Genomic DNA, 19,874 nt, shown 5'->3' with positions numbered 1-19,874 from the left:
ATCACAGGACTGCCTAACCACATCAGCAAACTTGAGGGAGTTGGGGGAGAAGATGAGGTCATGGTACTGTCCAGATTTGGGATGTCTCCTGTCTCCAGGTGAGCTGGAGAGCCATCACAAACAAAACCCTCCAGTGCATCATTCCCAGCAGTGGCCAGGGCCAGAGTGTGGGGAGCAGCTGGAGGGGGAAGAGCAGCCTTTCCCTCCCGGGCAGCCAGCATGCACAGCAGGGCAGGCGGTAGCGCTGATGTCGTGTTTCACATCGTCCTTTGGCCGCCAAATTTTCTTTCTGAAGCCGGGACACCGCGTTGTGGCAGGCGTGAAGGGAAGCGGGTTTTGGCACCAGCTGTCCTCTCCCAAGGCTTTCCACCTCCTTGCCAATGTTCCCGCTGCCATGACCTTTACCTGCTACCATTACACTGCTGCTCCCCCCTAAACCCACACCCACGGCCGGCTCTCTGCCACTGCAGCCAGCGGGAGCTGAGGATGCCACATTGCCCGGGCAGTGCCCGGGAAGGCTGGAGGGAAACAGGTGACTGATACGGTGGATTAAAAAACCAAAAATACTCTCCATGCATCAGCTTCAGGTGCTTCAATGAAAGCCAAAAACCATGGGAGAGAAAAAAAAAATCCTAAAACTATGGGATAAAAAGGAGAAGGGGAATCAGCAATGTGTATTTTTCCAGTTTTGACTTTCCCAAATCTAACCTGTTGCTGATTTATTTCCCCACACCAACCACCAAATAAGGGTATGGGGTGAGTTCAACAGCCCTGAGCCATAGGATTTGGTGTGTATAAACTCCAGGTGCCACCCAATTTGTGCCTGTCCTTTGCCTTTTGGGTCATATGGCAGGGGATAGTGGCAGCCCGCTTGCTCCGCAGTGCTCAAGTTAGTATTTGCTGGTGGGGCTAACATGTAAAAGCCAAACTTTCTTTTTTCCTGCCAGTTACTCAGCCTGTCTCATGTTCAAACACCCAGCACCACCTCGGCAAATATTTGCAATAAGTAGCTCAGGGCATGTCCCAGCCTTGGGTCCTGGGGCCAAGCCCAGCTGTCCCGCTGTAACTCGGGCTGGGCTGAGGGTTGGGGCTGGGGAAAGCAGTGAGCATCAATGATGCCATTGTCCTCCTCCTGACAGTCCCCATGCCGCTTGGCTGAACCAGGAGGTGGGGAAGGGAAATCCTAAGTCATAAAAAGCTGAGGATTTGATTTTTTTGTGCTCTGTTAAAGAAACCACAGTTCGGTGGCAAGGAGAAATGGGTTTTCAGAAACCTCTCTGTGTGTTGTGCAGAGAGCAAAAGCTGGCACTTTTGGGGATGGGCACAAGCCTGGTGGCCCGGTGGTCCGGTGGCCTGGTGGTCTGGTGTGCCGATGGCCCAGGGGCAGCCTGTGCTGCTGGAGGCACCAGTGACTGCAGCCTTTACGAGTGGAAAAAAAGATGAAGTGAGAAAGTTTGTGATAAAGCAGGGAGGCAGTTAATGGGAGGAAATGAGAGCACTCGGCATATAACCTTGGCCAGGCTCTGCTCCCTGGGGACGAGCCAAAAATAAATTTCCCTGGAGCCAGGGCAGCCGGCACCCAGGTTAAAGTCCTGCACAATGGGCGGGGGGAAGCAGCCACGGCACGCACGTGGGATTGGAGGGGGCAGAGATGTATCGCCTGGCTGAGGGCATCCCGCTGCTTTACTGGGGGCAGCTTTGTCCCCCCTTCCCGGGGGCTTCTTCAGGAGCCTGGTGCCCACACTTTCCCCTTCACGTGCCCTCCATCGGCTCAGTGGGGCTCCAGCCCAGTGCCTGGTACAGCTGCGGGGGGAAAAGTTATTTTCATTGAGCTGAAAACACAGGAACCCTCCTCATGCTGTGTAATACCTTAAAACACAGAAACCCCCTTACTGCGGTGTAATCGCCAAGTGCTCACTGGGCCAAATGTCACAAAAGCTTAGCTACTAACCCCAAATTACTGGTGTCCCTTAGAAGAGGGGTTCCTTCTGCGAGCAAAGACAGGTAGTGCTAACTGGCATTTACCACCCCGGGATGGGTTTATTGGAGCTTTCCTGGAGGTGTTGTAACCAGAGGGGTTGCTACAGCAGGGATAAAATGCTTTGAATTCCTTGTTTCCTCAATCTATTTATTGACTATTGGATATTTAAAGTATTGAGTCCTGCTGGCCGGCCGGCCTTAGGAGACAGGAAATAACCTCCAAACGGAGCAAAATGAGTTAAATGCCTTGGCAGGCAGCCGGGATGACTAAGTCATTCTTCCAGCCTTACTGGAGCAGGAGTGAAAGTCACAGAGCCCGACACATTTCCCATAATTGGAAACCCTTGGCCAGAACCACAGGATCCAGGGCTGCAGCAAAAGCTGTGGTGGGCTGCGAGCGGCCGGTGGGGCCACAGGCAGGGCAGCTCCAGAAGGGAGACGCACGTCCATGAGTGTGCGTGCTTTACAAAAAAGAAACCAATGAACAGAAATAGCAAATCACGCATTTGGCCAAAATAGTGGCAAACGAGGCTGGAGTTTCCGACATGGACGCTGCCAGCCCGGTTTCATTCCCAAGGTCTTTCTAAAAGGCTCTTCAGGCTCACACAGGCACCTCTCCATCCTTAGCTTTTCTTACGAGACCCAGAAGTGCGAAGCTATGTGAGAGCAGGATGAGAAACGTTTGATTTCAGTGAGTCGATCTCCTTTCTTCCTTCTCCTCCAGCCACGGAGGAGGGACGCAGCAGCACCCGCTGTTTGCCCAGCCGTTGCCAGGATCACTCATTCCCTTCCCTTCCCTTCCCTTCTAGACAGGACTTATCTGCAGCCACTCCAGCAATGCGTGACGACAGCCAAGCACCCTGTGGGAAGCCGTGCAGGTGCTTCACCACCCACGGCTTATTTAACCACCCTATCGGCACCGCTCGGCTCACAGCACCACCAAAAACCATCATCATCATCGGATGCTGCTGGGAAATGGGCAATGGAAGAAGAAAACTGGGCGGTTGCCCCAAGTGTTCCCCTGGCTGGTCCCCTGGGCGGAGGTCTCCCTGGCACTGGGATTTTTGGCTCCGGCTGCCCTCTGAGCACATTTCTTTGCAGCACGCCCAGCCTGCAGCCCGGCCTCTCCCATGGCTGATAAGAGAAGGAGCTTGACCTTTATCTTCGGTGACTCATGGCTGCTCCTGCTTCCATTGTGAGTCAAGGGCAGGTTGCCTCCTCCATGGCGAAGCTCCTAAGTGTTGACCAGGGGCAGGAGGAGCACAACGACACCTGCACCCAGAAATCCCCTTTAGCCACAGCCATTCAATTGCTTATCGCCCTGCGGTGCCTCGCTCGCTGCTTCTGCTGCTCCTCTCATGGCGTAAAGCAAGGCTATAATGGTAGTGCCATGCGACAGTTTGCTTTACCCCTGCTCAGAAGTTAATGGCGATTGCATTGGCACAATTATTAATTAAAAATAGAAATCGTCCCTTATTTGTGCCACAGGCCATTGCCAGGTGACCAAGGTCTTGGGTGCCCAAAGTCATCGCATCTTTCCCAACCCCTAACAGGCACCTCCAGGTGACCCAGTGCCGTGGGGCGGCTCGTCCCCACGCTGCCCCCAGTTCGGGAATGGGGACACCCAGACAGACCACCCAGCTGGGGACTGCAGGTATTTTCCAGCAGAGGGAAGGGAAATCCTCAGGTCAGGGTGGGATGCTCAGGAGCACCACAGCCCCATGGGAGGTGTGGGGTGCTGTGTTGCCACGGAGGAGAAACACCCTCCCAGGCGCAGCGTGTGCCCGGTAGGTCACCACCCCACGCTGCCACCACGATGGGCAGCGGGGGTAGATTTATATTCCCCCCAGGTTTCTTACAGCCATGTCTTCTCCTGAAGGCTATTTACTTCTGTGCACACACACGTTGCATATACGCAGAGACCAGCACTGCGCACATGAGGTACCAAGGCAGGAGCCCGGGACCCCCTTGCCTACCCTTGGCTACACCAGCACACGGGCCACAGGTGATGGCCATGGATGGATGAGGATGAGGATGAGGATGGGGCTGCCCCAAGGGAAGGACTGCTGCTCAGTGCCACTGACACACAGCACCCTGCTCCCCAGCCTGAAATGCAGGAGGGTTGTTTTATTTTCATTCCCCGCAAGCGGTTGCTGCAAGTCATCTTGAATCGTAAGTGATTTCTCATCTGACAGCAAAGAGGGGAGAAGAGCTAAAAAGGCCTTAACCTCACGAGAAAGCTGGGAACTGGGATGGGGACGCAGCCATCCCCACGGGAGCGGGACTGCATTTCTCTGGGAAATCAACAGGTTACTGTTGATCTGGATCACTGCAAAAAAGTCCCCTCCACAAAGCCAGGCTGTGACCGAAGATTGCTGTGGGCCTCGAGGTCGATGAGCTTTTATCGAGCATCTGGGACCCCAGGGCAAAGGAAGGCAGGGAGGACATTTGTGTTCGTGCTGACTGGCGGGGAGCCTTGGAGTGGGATCTCAGCCCCGGCCTTCAAAAGGAGGAGGCTGCTGGCTCGGTGCTGACTGATCAACCTGTCCCAGCTCTTGCATGTTGCTCCCATCCAGGCATTTAAAAAAGCAGGTTTCACTTCTCTTTCGTCAAATGCAACCTTGTTCTTCCACCTGGCACAGGGCTGGGGTGGCCTGTTGGCAGCAGCAGGGTGACTCAGCCCGCCCATGCAGCAGCCTGCCGTCCAGCCCCAGCTGCATTTGCCGAGCAGGTGAATCAATCATTGCACAGAAAGACCTTGGACCTTGCCTTCTTTCCCTTTTTTTTTTCCTTTTTTTTTGCCCTACCCCTCCCTGGAGCCTCACTCCTTTGAACGGCACCGGCTGGGCGGCAGCCCTGGCTCCCTGCCTGCCCGAGGCTGGCGCTCTGCGGGGTGGCGATGTGTTGGCCATCCAGCCGGACTGCGGACAGCCCGGCCAGCACCTTGGTGGTCCCAGGGCCACCTGCCCCTGCTAGCCAAGGGCAAGCCCAGCAGTGCTGGCCAGGGGCAGAGGAAATGCCGAGGGCACGGTGCAGCCACAAAGCTACCGGTTTTTTTTGTAATAATTTTTTTATCTCTGGCAGGAGGAAGTTATAAAGAGATTATATTTCATTGAAACACGAGGAGGAAGGACATCCCAGCACACGGGACTGAGACAAGGCCAAAGCTCTGGCCTCCAGGCTGCCAGAGAGAGCAATAAAATACAGAGGCATCGTGGGACTAAGCCGGCAGTTCAGCCCCTGCAATTATCACTGCTTCCCAAGGGAGATTTCTACCACGTGCCTCCGTTTTTTCCTCCCTGGTCACGCGTTAGGACAGACAGACAAGGTGGTGCCTACAGGAAAAATGCACACGTGGGCCGGGTGGGTGCTCGCTGTGCAGGGTCACGGGGAGGGTGTCTCTATCAGAGTACAGCTGCCTACTGCTTGGCATTACATAAAATAAAATAAAATAAAATAAAATAAAATAAAATAAAATAAAATAAAATAAAATAAAATAATTACTTTTTGAGCTCCTAAGTGTGGCTCTGCTTTTGCTTTCAGACACCCATCCCGCCCCAGCAGCTCCTCCCCCTGCCAACAACCACCCAGTTTCTGGCTGGTGCCATGTGTGGGGAGGGCTCGGTTTGGCTTTGGAGGGTTTTTTGGGTTTGGAGGTTTTTTTAAGCTGTTTGCTGCCCCTTTGATGTGCTGGCTCTGACACCAAAAAAGCCGATTGCAGCTTGCCCGGGGGTGCCGGGACAGGATCCGAAAGCGCTGGCAGCGTGGCCAGGAGGCAACCAGCATTCATCTGCTCCCGCCAGTCACCCCAGAGCCCCCTGCAAAGCCCTGTCCACCCGGGGGGGGCAATGGGGGAGCCCCCCCAAACCCTACTGCACACCATGCCCAGAGATCTTCCCTGGTGCCACTGACACTTTCGAAGGGGGCTGGTCCCCCCCTCCCCTGCATCGCCATCCCCTTTAATTAAAAATTGAAATCGTGTAATTGCCTCTTCATTAAAGCCAATTAAAGCCCGGCTGACGAGGGAGGAGGTGGCACATTTTGCAACTCACTGCGGAGATGAGAAAGCGCACACCGCAATTACGGTGTCTGTTTGCTTTGCCTTCACCCAACGTCTTAATCAGGGCTGGCTTTGAAATTGGACCCCGGGTGAAACGGCGCTGGCGGGTTCCTCGCGCCCAGCAAACCCCGTGTACTGGTCAGGCTGGGTGCTGGGAGAGGCCGCCGTGTGCCGCAGTGAGAAAGGGAGGCCAAGCTGCCTCCTCCTCCTCCTCCTCCTCCTCCTCCTCCTCCTCCTCCTCCTGCCCCGCACCCGCAGACAGGGCCACGTGTGGAGGAAGGATGCTCAGGGGGATGAGGGATGGAGAATGAGACTCTTCCATGCCCAGCTGAGGAGCCCCCTGCACTGGGGCTCGCTGGGCTGGTGCCTGCAGCTCTGCCTTTTGCTCTCCATCTCTCAGTGATGCTTCAAAGCTGGCAGCGGCTCTTCACCAGGACCAGGAGCACGCACACGGGCAGTCCCCACCCCTGCTTGGTTTGGGGCACTGCACTGGCCTCGCCCTGCGACGTGGGGGTGGGTGTTCAGAGGGCTCCTCGTTAGCTGTCCCTAGCCATAACTGTAATGAGTTTGCAGGGGGTTCAGTCCCAAACGAAATGGGGTATTTGCCACCTCTTCGGCCTCACTGGGGGAAAGGGACTGAAACCCCCGGTTCCCAGAAGGCACAAGATGAAGCTGGGGGCGGTGGGAGGGAGGGCTCCATCCCTTCTTGTCCTTGGCCAGGAGATCCTGACACAAGCCATCTCCATGACCGCAGGAGTTTCCAGCCAAAGAAGCTCTATGAAGTCTAAAAGTGCAGAGCCAAATACGCGTGCAATGCTGCAGCGTTGCTGCTCAAGATGCCAGCTCAGTGATTTACCCTCTTGCTACCCAGCTTTGAAACGCCTGAGCAAGCAGCCCTTGCGAACGCTTTGTTGCAGACACTGCACTTGCCTACGTTTTGACCTGAACCATGCTTATTAACCCCTTTTTTTTTTTGGTATAATAACAGTCCAGAGTTCTTTGTAGGCGATCTTTCTTCAAAGATCTCCTTTTTGATCTTTTCATAGGCTAAGCAACAATTCATCCTATATAAATCTCAGATTGAAAGTACATAATTTGTTTTTCCCTGCTTTTTTGAAGCGGTAAGAGATAAAACGGCTTAGGGGAATGTCAGCAGCAGTTATATCTTAATTGGTTTTTCTCTGCATCAAACCGCCTTGAACTATTCACTTGTGTGCAGGAGCTCTACATGACCTTTATAGCAAGTGCTTTAACTCCCCTAACAAGTTACATCCCATCGCCGACTACAAGACTTTGCTTTGGTAGTGACTCCGATATTAATTTTGTACCCAACCCTCCTTCTCTTGTGCTATTTCTGTCCAAGAAAATCAAAGAGTTTCAAATGTGCCTTAAGTCAGGAGTGTGAAAAGAAAGAAGACCAGATAATTGGGTGAAATAAAAAATAATATAAAAAAGGAAAAAAAAAAACAAACCCCTCCTAAGTGTGACCTTACCACTGTTAGCCAAGTAGATGTTAATGCTAAAACACCAAGGCACGTTCCTCCTTTACTCCTAAAAGGTGGACGAGCGTGGACTCAACAACCGCCAGGGTGAATTTGCTTTGCAAAAAGATCAGTTTAACAGCTCACAAAGAGTATTTGTATGTGCAAAAACTGTTTGCATTGGTGATAGACCAATGGTCCTTCTTTTCTAGCATCCTCTATGCTCTTCGGTTTTTGCCCCAAGTAGGGGCAAATTATTATTTTTTGTATTAATTTTTTTCCCCCTTTGGGTCATGTTGCATAATGAGTAAATTCCTTTCCGTACGATTTCCCTTCTCTTCAGCCCTTTTCTTAAGCTGGGATGAGTCTGGTATCGGTTATGTTTAACTTGCAGATGCTGGGGGCAAGCAGCAAGGCAGGGGCGAGTCAGCAAGAGGCCACTGCATCGCTGACGATGGCTCCTTTGGGAAAGGAACATTTGCTAGGAGGGTTCTTTTTTTCGCAGCAGGGGACTGTTACCAGGAAGGCTCGTACGAGCTGGGAGGCTGCGCACAGCTGCGCTGGCAATTGGAGCGCACGCTCGCCGGGTTGTGTTAACCTGGTTTGGCATCCCCACAAGGTGTCCGGATTCCCACGGTAAAAACCGGAGGGTAAGGCGGCTTGTGCAAGAGGCGAGCGAGCTGCTGGGTGGAGCATGCGTTTTTGCTTGTGTAATGGCGAAATGAACAAGCAGAGAGGAAAGCCGGTCTGGAAACAAAAGCTGGCACTTGGCAAACAGCTCAGCCTTCATTCACATGATGCTTCATTAACAATGCACAGGCTTGGATTTTTTTTTTTTTTTCATTTTTTCTTTTTTTTTTTGTTTGGATGCTTGTCAAACCTGAGTGACTTACGGTGTTGATTGTCTGGGCTTCCTGGCCCTGGCCCGCAAGAGGCTGGAGGTATTTAGGACAGCAGTATGAGCATCCGGAAAAAAAAATAGCTCTGCCTGTTATTAGTGTGATGACTATAAACGGTTTGGGAAAGGCAGGATGAAGGTTCATCCATGTGCAGGTCACAGCTACAGCAACAGGGCGGTTTGCACGCTATTGTAGTGAAAAACATGGGCAACAAAGGTAAAAATTGTGAGGCCTTCAGCTTCAGGGAAGAAGTCCTGAACAGCTCCTATACCGACATAAAACCAATGCCTCCTAGGCTTCATTTGGGAAATAATACAGATATGTATCAGTCAGAAGAGGCAGAGAATAAAGAAGCATGAATGCAGCTTTATTTTATTTTTTTTTTAGATATTGCCACTTATAACAGGCTATCGAGAGGTAATTTGCAGGAGCCCAAAGTAAGCTTCATGTTTTTCCAACAGCCACATGTTGGTGGACATGAAGAGCCATGGGACCAGGTGAAGTTTAGCGATGCCAAGGCTTTGGGACACATAACGCGTGCTCCCGCGGTGGGAGAAGCAAGGCTCCCATCTGGCTTGCATAATTCACTACTTGCGCTTATAGGCTCAACTAGAAAGGATGTTTCTTCTGTTTTCTGGCTGAGCTATAATCACTTCCAAAAGGGCTCAAGCTAGGATGCTTCAGAAGAAGGTGCAAATTTCAAGCACAAGTTCATAAGGTTATGTGCTACCTCAGTGTAACGTCAGGCAGCCAGGGCATGTCTCGCATCTTAAACTCGCCTCCTGAATCACCAAGCTCTCAAGGAGCGAGCAATTTCCTCATGCCATAACTAGTCTGACCTCTTCTTACGCGCTCCTCTCCGGCGTGGGCCTCCTCCGGACTGTGCTGTGCTGAGCTGGCTTCCTCAGCGAGACCTCATTTGCTTGAGGAACTGCCGTCAAGGCAGCATTTAACTGAGGATGAATTTATTACAAGTCTTCTCTATTTTAAAACAGGAAAAGCCTGTTTAATAAGGAGAGTGGAAACGCGGAGAGACCATTTTTATTTTTCCACCACAAATCCTAACCAGATAGCAAACCCCAGATAACTGAACTTAACTGAAATCGGACTGAAAGCCTACATCTCTCAGTTATCCCAAATACCAAGCTCCCATGAAGGTACCCTAACACTGTGCAAAAGCCTCCTGAGAAACCACAGCCTGTCCCTGATTTTCAGCTGTAAGCAGAATATTTGCTATTTGTTTCTGTATCAGATAGGGCAGTGGGGTAGTACCTCCAAGGCTTTCTTCCTAGACAACCGAGGCGCTGAGAAGCTATTAATCACACTGCAGCCCAAGTAGGTGATACACCAAATTAATCTTGCTTGGAGCACTTCCAGTGGCTTCAACTTTCAGACCCAGAAATGGAGCTTTTTTTTTTTCCTCAAATGAGAAGCTACTGACATGAAGACTGCATCAAAAGAGCATGTTACCACAGACTAGACGTCACAGTTTCTTTTATCAGGTTGCTGTGATGGTAATCAGGCATGTATGCATATAGACTCCCTTTTTTAGTATCACCTCACCATTTTTAAAACTTCCCACTTTAATTTTGCATAGGGCCCCAATTTATTTGTCTTAGACACAGTCTTCAGAAAGCACCAATATTGATTTTTTTTTGTTTTTTGTTTTCCAACTGTTAATCACTCTTACCTCCTTTTCACACCCCTACACTCCCTATATTTAACATCCAGCCTGGATTAGTCCAGCCCTGACATTGACATCCAACCCATGAGTTCTTGATACTCTTTTCTGCTGAATGAGCTGAGCTGTTCAGGTACCTGTTAGTTACTTTTCCTGTAGACGAAGTCTATAAATAACCACCTGAAAACAGAGAAGAGTCTACGAAATGCTCATCTTTGCCATTATCAGCTAGATCTGTAATAGCAAGAGCACATCGAGGTTTTGACAAGGTCTGTTTTCTATTAGGCTGTGCCGGCTGGAGTTAACCCTGCTTTAACGAACCCCAGCTCAGCTTTCCTGCGGATGAACATCTCGCTGGGCAGCTTTGCTACCCACCCATCTCATTTGCGCTCCCTGAATGCTGGCACATTTGCTCTCCGTGTTCTGGAATTTCCCGTTTTCTCAAAATTAAAGTTAGCCCTTCAGGATTCATGCACATAAATTACTTCAATGTGCTAATTTGCAGATGTTTATCTCCAGGTAGCAGCACTGCTGTTTAACCATGTAGTGGAAATGACTTCTTTAGGATGGGGGAACTATCATTCAATTTCTTTTGATATAAAAAGAAAAAAAGCTGCTCAAACACCTCTATTTGATGTGCCTAACATCACTGGCACTGTTATTAGCCATATGGCACACGTGTAAACTCCATTCATTACTCCTCCCCTTACGAGATGCACCTTTATGCTGTTCTCTGTGCCTGCCATAGTATACTATAGTCTAATGACTGGTTACAAAACTTTTTTTTTTTTTTTTAATAAAAGTCCAGAACCTATTCCTGCCTTCTTCCCTCATTCCTGCCTTAACATTGTAACATGTCACCTGAGCATTAGCGCTACACATTTTCTGACTGCAAGGTATCAATATGGGGATATCTAAATCATAAACCAGTTTATGTCCCCAGCACCTCATTTCATCCATGACCGAATCGCATAGAACATGTGGAGTCTTTTGCCCCCAGAAAACCCCAAATCCTACAAAACATTCCAGACTGTTTACTTGCAAATTGAGCGAGTTTGTTCTGATTTACATCAAAGAACTCTGTAATGCAGTATTTACATTTCTTTTCCCCTTTTCTTTGGCATTTGACAAGAAAGGAAACTAGCAGGATGTTCAGACAAGAGCTGTACAGGCCAAACAGCTGGCATGTCCCTTGTCACTTCACCCTTCACTACTGAAAGTCAAAGGGATATTCATTTAACCTGGGAAGCATTATGGACCAGACAGGCACCAACGATCATGTTTCACAACTTTAATAGAATATTCTATCTATTCTGTACAAATTGAAAACACTGTATTAAGTTACAAATGTGTAAGGTAAGGCTGGAGCACTCTACATGCCTGGTCACAGTGTTGATACAGCTGCTATTCAACTGCTGCCAGAGGTTGGCAATGGATGCTGAAACTAGAAATGTGTACCCAAAGTGCCACACAACAACAAAAGGTAGTTTTGAAGACTTCAGAGCTTTAAATAAAACAAATCGTGGAATGGAATAATTTCAGTGTTGCAAGTAAGACACCAAAACTTCAGATTTATTGAATTGAATTTTGATAAATTTCTGTGTTCATAGTGAAAGGTCCTTCCATGCTGGACACTAAGCAGTAAGACTACTGGAAATTTTCTGGTTCTTTGGCTGCAACCCACTTCTATCAACAGCAACAGTTTGGCCTTTGCATTTTGATCTTCATCCAGAAGAGTTGTCATTTTGATGCAAGTTTGTTTCTTCAGTCTAGACTACTACGTTGAGACCAATTCAAATTATTTGTTTTACAAGTACCCATATCGTATGCAAAAGACGAAGATTTTCAAGTATATTAAAAACTATTAAAAAGCACTAATTCTGTCAAAGTACTTACAAACATGAATAAATAAATAGTAAGATGAACAACTAAGTCTCAAATATGACACCCCCTTCAACTGGTTTTACTGAGATAATAAATATGACATTTAAAGCTGCTCAAGCACTAGTTCAATTTGTAGGTTGCAAGAAACGTTAAAAAAGGGGGGAGGGAACTAGCAAAAAAGTAATATTGCTCTATCTGTTTCAACTACCATACATGTAATCCATTTACTTTAGCTTCTCAGCACATTGCTATTCCACAATTTTCAATGTTTAACAAGAAAATGGATAATCCTCACTTGGTAGTCTGGACTATTCCCCTATGCATAGGGCAAAAGGCTCTAAAGGCCTACTGACATACTTAGCTACAGTGTACCAACGGCTGTAGAGTGTGCTTTATTTAAATCTCATATTTCCCAAATGCATTGAAGTTGCCACTGTACATGTTAAGCAATAAAAGAAAAGTTAGTGAAAACCATGCATTTTAAAACAAATTAATTTTAAGCATTGTTAATAAGATTGTGCTGCAGCGATGGAATATCCTGAACTGCAGGCCAGGTATCCAAGTTATTTGTTACAAGTTGTTCAAATATCACTTCCAAGTGGTATTTCCTTATTACTGTTGTTTGCATTCAGCAGGTTGGCTGGAATCTTTCTGTATAAAGGGAAAAAGGAAAAAACCCAACCAGTTAAAAATCAAAATGGCATACAAGAAAATACTTCAACAAATAAAAGAAATTGGCTATGCAGTTTTGAATTAGCTAGAGGTATCCTTAGCATGTACAAAAAAGCTACATGTAAACTCAAGCTAGATCATAAAGGTCTGAACAGCAGTCACTGTATTTGTTGGGTTCCCCCCCTCAACTGCTTGGTACCCCATAATATTTTTAATCTACATTTGCGTTCTTGACACTCCATCCAGTAGGCCAAGGTACAAACAAACAAGAAGCAAAACACCTTCTACACCCCCACCCCCCCCCCCCTCGAGGCTCAATTTGACTTTCAGTTCATATTAAACAGTTTAACAATAAACTGCCACCTCCTCACTAACTCTGAGGAGGGAGGAAGGCAGGGAAGGTAGGCTGCTTATTCTGCAGCACGTTTGAGTTTTTCCTTAGAAGCCTTGCCCTTTCTGCTAAGGTGATAAAATGTAATTAATGTGTTGATTTCTTCTAGGTTCTGCATCACCAGCAGGTAACTATTCAACAGTTTAACACAGGGCAAGTTGTCCACATGTTAATCTGAATATGTAAAAGTAGAAACACCTTCATTAGGTAGTAAAACAACTTCCCTTTGGCAAAAGGAAGTGTATTTGGGAAGGAGAACAAGTACTCAAACAGCTAAGAACTTCAGGTTTTACACTGGACTGCTTGCTTTTTTGTTGTAAAATCGGATTCTTAGAGAGGAGGAGAATTTATTCAGTGTATTTCTTGTTTGCTTCTCCCTTTACCATTCTTAATATAGTTTATTATAAACAAATAGCAGTCACAGAAACCTGCTGAATTCTAGTACAGAAAAATACAGGTATAAAACATGGCACCTTGAACGTCACTGACTGCAAAATAAAACGTTTCTTAGTAACTACCCTAAAGAGCAGCTTTATGTGTTGTGAAAGAAGCAAGCATGCAAGAGTTCATTATACATCAAGTGACCAAGAGCTAAGACAACTTAAGCGTTTTGCCGGTAGTGAGGAAGAACAGGTGCAACTAAGATTCCTTATCATAAGTTTTGCCCTTGATAAACTGCACTAAACCCAGACTATTTTTCTCTTCCTCACCTAAACTGCTTTAGGGTTATAGTGGTCACTATCACTCCCACTGGAAGACTGGATTAAAGCCAAATGCTGTCTCTTCTGCAGATATGCCAAAGACCTTTCAGACTTCTTCCTTGTGGTTTTCCTCCCCCAGCACATCTGGCTAACTTCAACTTTGTACTCTCTCATCTGCCTGGGGTTCAAAATAACACTGATGTGAATTCATTTTCACTGATCTGGCACTAAATACAGCATGAATTCCCTCTTGAAAAGAGCGATACATTTACACAGAACACAAAATTAGCATTCTCTCTATTAAAAAAATAAATCTGACTGCCACTGGCAATACATTGCATGCTATTCCTTTTCATTTAGAGGCAGGCAAAAACCAGCAACATTTTTATCAAAATTCTTTCCAAAATTATCTATTTTTCTTATAACTGCTTTGTATTTGAACATGGCCACAGAGTAGTGCACAGCATCACTACCCCTCCCCCATGCATTCTGGATAACAGCCATAATCAAGTAACAAACCAGTTATTTAGAAAGTACTTAAAAATCTTTCCATCTCCCTCCTTCTGTCCTATTCACCTCTTACATTTATATCAGACACACTTAGGTTGACCACTGGAACCATTTCAGCCAAATTTTAACAATCAACCAAAACCATTATTATATTTTCTAATAGATTTAATTATCTTTTCTTTATACTTGTCTTTATTTCTGTAAATGTTTGAACCATATTATTGCATATAAATCTTTATCCTGTAAAAACTGAGTCAGAGATATAAAGTTCCTTAAGGACCACCTTTCAGCATTGATTACTGCTCTCAGACAAAAAAAAAAAAATACAGTTTAAGGAGTCCTTGGATACGAGTCAGTTGTTGGAGACTTTTGAGAGAAATACTGCTAGTTTATGCTATTTTTAGCTTACAGTTGAGGGGATATCTATCTTGACCATATATATAAAAAAAAATGTTTAAGCAGGGCATAAGTAACAACAAGACAGTATCTCAGATCCAGATTCCAACATAATCAATTTTATTCCACCATTTCAATAGCACAGCACTGCTCCTGCTATGCAAGCCAGTATGCGAGCTCCATATTGCCTTCAGTTACCCATCAGACTCATATAAAGACACATAAAGCATTTCACAGTCTAATCCTAAGATGACAACAGCACAGGTAGATGACTACAATTTTCTTCAAGTTACAGCTGCCTCATCAGGCACATGCATATTGAAATTTATCTTTGGCCTCTAATGGCTCCTGTAAGATCAGGGTCCAGACCTCAAGCTGCAAGTGTGATGGAGATACTACATCCATACTCCCTCAGGTAAGGCTATTAAGCTCGAGCCTGCTCTTCCCACGGTGCCCAGACTGTTGGTGACATTTGGTCAGCCAACCACTCCCAATCTATTTACTGGCCTTAGACTCACCCTGTGCTATTTTCATCCCATTCTAGCAAGATTTCAATTCATGCTGTATTTCCCTCAATTAACTTCCCAAGATATATTAGAAATGGTGGTGAAGTACATTGGCCAGGCAATGAAGACCAAACAGAGAGACTTTAACTGGCAAAGATAAGGAGGAATTGCATCTTATTTTAAAATAAAATTTAGCAGCAAACACATGTACTAGCACTACAGAGACAAGCAAGAATTCTTCTTGTTGTAAAGAGATTCTCTATAGTAGTCATGAACAATGACTTAAGTTCATACAAAAAGTGGTGGGATTCTTTTTATTTTTACATTTTTAAAGTATTTCATAATATTTACTTATTCTATGCAAGGAGTTTAAACTGAAAAACTGGTCTTTTGATTCCAATTTGAGATGCTGTTCCAATGGAGACATACAAGCGAAATAAGTGAGACTCCCACCTATTTTTTCTCTTTTGCTAACAAGCATCAATATAAAGCTTTTTTGCCACTGCCTCTTATTTATTGCATCACTTGTTCATGCTCATTGTAGCAAGAGTATTTTTTTTTTTTTTTAATTCTGAACATTTTTCTTCTGGCATTTGATTACCCAGGAGAACAATGCAAGAAACCTGAGCTAATTAGCTCACATACAGACCACTTGATCAGACATCAGCAATTACATCAGCTAAACTGCATCAGCTGCTTATGGACATAGAGGACATGCATCAAATTTAAAGAGGGAATTTCACCTAAAATTTGCAGGATCATAGGGCTAAAATGGAGAAGTGTCATGGTTTAACTCCAGTCGGCAACTAAGCAGCACGGTCACTTGCTCACTCCCCCCCCTCCCCGGGATGGGGGAGAGAACTGAGGGGGAAAAAGTAAAACCCATGGGTTGAGATAGGCAGTTTAATAAGACACCAGAGGAAGAGAAAATAAAATAATAATAATAGAATTTACAAAACAAGTGATGCACAATGCAATTGCTCACCACCCACTGACCGATGCCCAGCTCATCCCTGAACAGCTATCGCTGCCCCCTGGCCAGCCCCCCCCAGTTTATATACTGAGCATGATGTCATATGGTATGGAATAGCCCTTTGGCCAGTTGGGGTCAGCTGTCCTGGCTGTGCCCCCTCCCAGCTTCTTGTGTGCCTGGCAGAACATGGGAAGCTGAAAAGTCCTTTACTAGTGGAAACGTTACTCAGCAACAACTAAAACATCAGCATGTTATCAACATCATTCCCATACTAAACCCAAACCACAGCACTATACCAGCTACTAGAAAGAAAATTAACTATCTCAGTGGAAACCAGGACAAGAAGAAAAGCAGGTCTGAAGTAATATTGCTTTCATGACTTTCATACGCACAGCCCACTGCTTCTACCCAGCCAATTAATCTGGTGTCCTAGAGGATGGGGGCATAAGTCCAAAGTATCCATGCCATTTATCTTAGCAATTTAATCCTTTCAAACCAGATCTTTTTCACATAAAGTTATTGCTGAAAGAGACACTGAATTTCTCTTCATCTTCAATGTTTAAACAGATTAGGCAGGGCACCTTCCTAGCTGATTCAAAGAGCAAATCAAGCCTTTACCTCCTTACTTTTACAAATCACTTTTTGGGGAAGCTTCCCATCCACTAAAGTAGCACAGGCAGCCCATCAAGGTCCCACCTGACTCCCAAACAGACTTTGCTGCCAACAGTGGGATCAATGCAGGCAGTAGGCACTAAAGCTGATGTCCTTTCCAGCAGAGAAGGAAGAAAGCCTTTCAGTATTTCAAATGTCCTACCATGAAATAGCCCAGTTAGGGGACCTAAAGATAAACCTTATCTTTGTTCATTTTCTAATCTATGTTATTGAATGAGAAAAAGCAAGGATATCAAATATATACACGGGAAGTAAACTCAGAGCTAACTGGAGCTAAGCAAGCAAGTGGTCTGAACTGCCTCCTTCACAACTGGACAGAACACTTCAAAGGTTCTGAAAATGAATTTGCTAACAGGCCCTTTTGCCACTGTTACTTAAAAGATAGACTAAGCACCTTGAAGAACGTGCAGTCTCTCCCCACAGTAGCTTTTTAGTTCATAATTCAAAACAGTGTTCTATATTACCTTGTCAGCTACTTTTCTTTTCAAACTTAGCATCAGTAATGTGAAATAAAGGCAGCTAAAAGAAGAGGGTGTGCAAGCACATGGAAAAATATACTAGACAAAACAAGCTACATTATCTGCTTTTGCAGCACCTTCTGAAGCTACTTCCAATCATCTCGGTCTTCCAAAGCCACAGCTTGTATATAGCTTAAGTGCTTTGTGTAAGAGATGATAATGACCTGGTTCTAACTGAACAACTCAAATGTACTTAAAACTGACAGGAGTGAGAAGAAGGAAGGAGGAAAAGTTAACAAAGCAGAAAGCGTTGACATTTACGTAGCAAACGTAGTATGACAATAGAGGAGGAGTTAATATGGAAATGACTGAAGAGGAGAAATTGGATTTAAAAAGGAAAACAAACCAAAGAATTATTTTTTGTGTACATGAAAAGGAAAACTATAAGAAAAGCAGGGGGGAACTGAAAGGCAAAGAGAGGCAGGGGACAGGGAGAAACAGGACCAGAAAATGGGATGGACAGAAGAAGGAATGGAAAACAGGATCAGGGGTATGAGTCTTTTAAAAAAGACAAAAAAACAGAATTCCAAGTTGACTTCAAAAACTGAAGCCAGTGGCTGACAATTTTTAATTGTAAGAAGGGAAGACAGCTGTGTAACAGATTGCAGCAGGACAACATATAAGCTGTTGCGACAAATGGATGTTCTACTATTGCAGGTGAATAAACAGCACAAGTATGTTGAGGCAGGGTGGCTGGCTTCTCAAAGCATATCAGATTGTACATAAAATAAAAAAAAAAAAACACCACCCCACAGCTCAATTTTGAGTTTAACAAAGGCAAAGAAGGGCATTATCTATGCAGAGAAGGAACAAGTTGGAAAGACTACAGATTATCCTAAGTAACCACAGGGGAAAGAAAAAAAAAAAAAAAGAAAGATACAAGCCTAAAATACAGGGGGGGAAGTATGGAGCCTGTTGCAGGCATTGTTCTCTATGAGGCATGGGATAAAAGGTGAAAGATAACAGTTTACAACAGAAGGAACTTTTTTTTCTTCTTTTAAATAGAGACAGATGAGCAGGAGAGCAATACCTGTTCAGAACCATGAGCTCAAGAAAAGGCCTCCAAGAGTGACTGATTGCCTTTGTCAGGCAGCACAAATAAGAATAATGTTGGAAAAGACATACTAAGTAAGCTGATGACTTATAAGAGTTCAAGAAGAGCACAGGAGGTATTTAAGAAATAATTTGCAAGTACACTAGAAACAGTAAAGAGACTCAACATCAAATCAGAAACAAGGAAAAAATAGTCTGACCAGTCTCAGTATCTTTTATCGTGCGTATATAAAATACAGTTTGACTGCTACAAAGGCAAAGCAGAAGTTGTGGCAGGAAGGCAGAGAGGTCATTCTGAAAAATCTAATTTAATTATATGATTTAAAGGCATTCATCTCTATACACATTTCTTTCTATTTTTTTCTAATGAAGCCTAGACTCTGAAGTCACCACTCCCCCATTTCTTTTCCCCATACAAGGAAAAAAACAAAACAAAACAGAAAACCCTAGAAAACAAACCACATTGCATGGCTATAAATGGGACTCTTGGAAGTTAGGTATGAATGGAATTCCACCTTACCTAGAAATGTATGAATGATAAACAGACTTAAATTACACCTAAATGGGGAAAAAATTGAAAGGAACTGTCAGCATGAGAAGTGAAATGTACAAAATAATACAGGAGGCAACAACTACAACCTTCCCAGATACCTTAAGCTTTTTTTCTACATAATACCAAATCCTTTAAAAGGATATTTGATACTTAGCACAAATATACTTCGACTCACAACTAACATTTTTTCTCAGCTGTCCCACTTTTTCCCATTACAGGTACACCACTGCATTTTGATTCTGCAGAACACTCCTTTCTGCCACTCTAAACCTGTTTGATCAATCTTTCCACAAGACAGACTTTCTTTAGTATACAGTACTTCTCATTAAAGAAAAACAAGCTCAATTCTTGATATGGTGACAAAAAGCATTTACTAGTGATATGATAATGTATATAAAACTCTACATCAGAAGAGTGACTTGTTAAGCTGCTAAGACTTTCATCCAAAGATCAAGCAGTTTTGCATGTCTTTCACTTTTTCATCTGTGCCTTTAGAAAAAAAAATTAAAAGCTGATGTTTTAACAACTAGATGAACGCAAGTCTGTCATCACTGCCCCAGCTTCACTAAATATAAGTATGAACTGTACCATGACTGAAGGGCTGAAAAATACCTATCAGAAGGAGCACTAAACCTTTAAGGCTGAATTTTAAACCAGGTCTCAAAGTTTAAAATTCAAAGTTGGGGACTAGCTTTTTTTGATTTCTAGCTGAGTACAGACATATGGAGTCTAACCTGCAGCCATCAGGACAACCAGAAAGAACAATTCTAAGAAAAAGACAATAAACAAACAAGCTAGCTGAGACCTCTCACACTAATTCTAAGTTGAAGTCCAGCCACAGAATATTTGAAATAAGACCTTTCTAAAGGAAAAATAGATATCGTTATTACACAGAGATACCATTAAGAAGTAAAGGCACACAGTTCAGAAATTATCTTGGTGCA

The 19,874-nt window shown here is 45.0% G+C and overlaps 1 protein-coding gene across 4 annotated transcripts in view; it reads right to left on the bottom strand.

The window, feature by feature from the left end:
• Positions 1-11,377: 11,377 nt before the first annotated feature.
• The window catches only part of NAP1L4 (nucleosome assembly protein 1 like 4), a 29,721-nt gene continuing 21,224 nt past the window's right edge, over positions 11,378-19,874 (bottom strand). For 2 of the 4 annotated variants that reach the window (XR_012775872.1, XM_075502325.1), the window contains exons 16-17: positions 18,898-18,935; positions 11,378-12,636 (exon numbers count right to left, since the gene is read on the bottom strand). Coding sequence is in view for 2 of the 4 variants with exons in the window: in XM_075502325.1 (XP_075358440.1) it covers positions 18,930-18,935 (6 nt within the window). In the remaining 2 variants the exon portion in view is untranslated. The remainder of the gene's footprint in view (positions 12,637-18,897; positions 18,936-19,874) is intronic. The other 2 variants (XR_012775873.1, XM_075502324.1) reach the window with 1 other exon arrangement.

The sequence above is a fragment of the Mycteria americana genome, chromosome 5 (assembly GCF_035582795.1).
Source record: "Mycteria americana isolate JAX WOST 10 ecotype Jacksonville Zoo and Gardens chromosome 5, USCA_MyAme_1.0, whole genome shotgun sequence".
Classification (NCBI taxonomy): Eukaryota; Metazoa; Chordata; class Aves; order Ciconiiformes; family Ciconiidae; genus Mycteria; species Mycteria americana.
The sequence above is the reverse complement of the archived record's forward strand: the minus strand, read 5'-3'. Positions and strand labels throughout refer to the sequence as shown.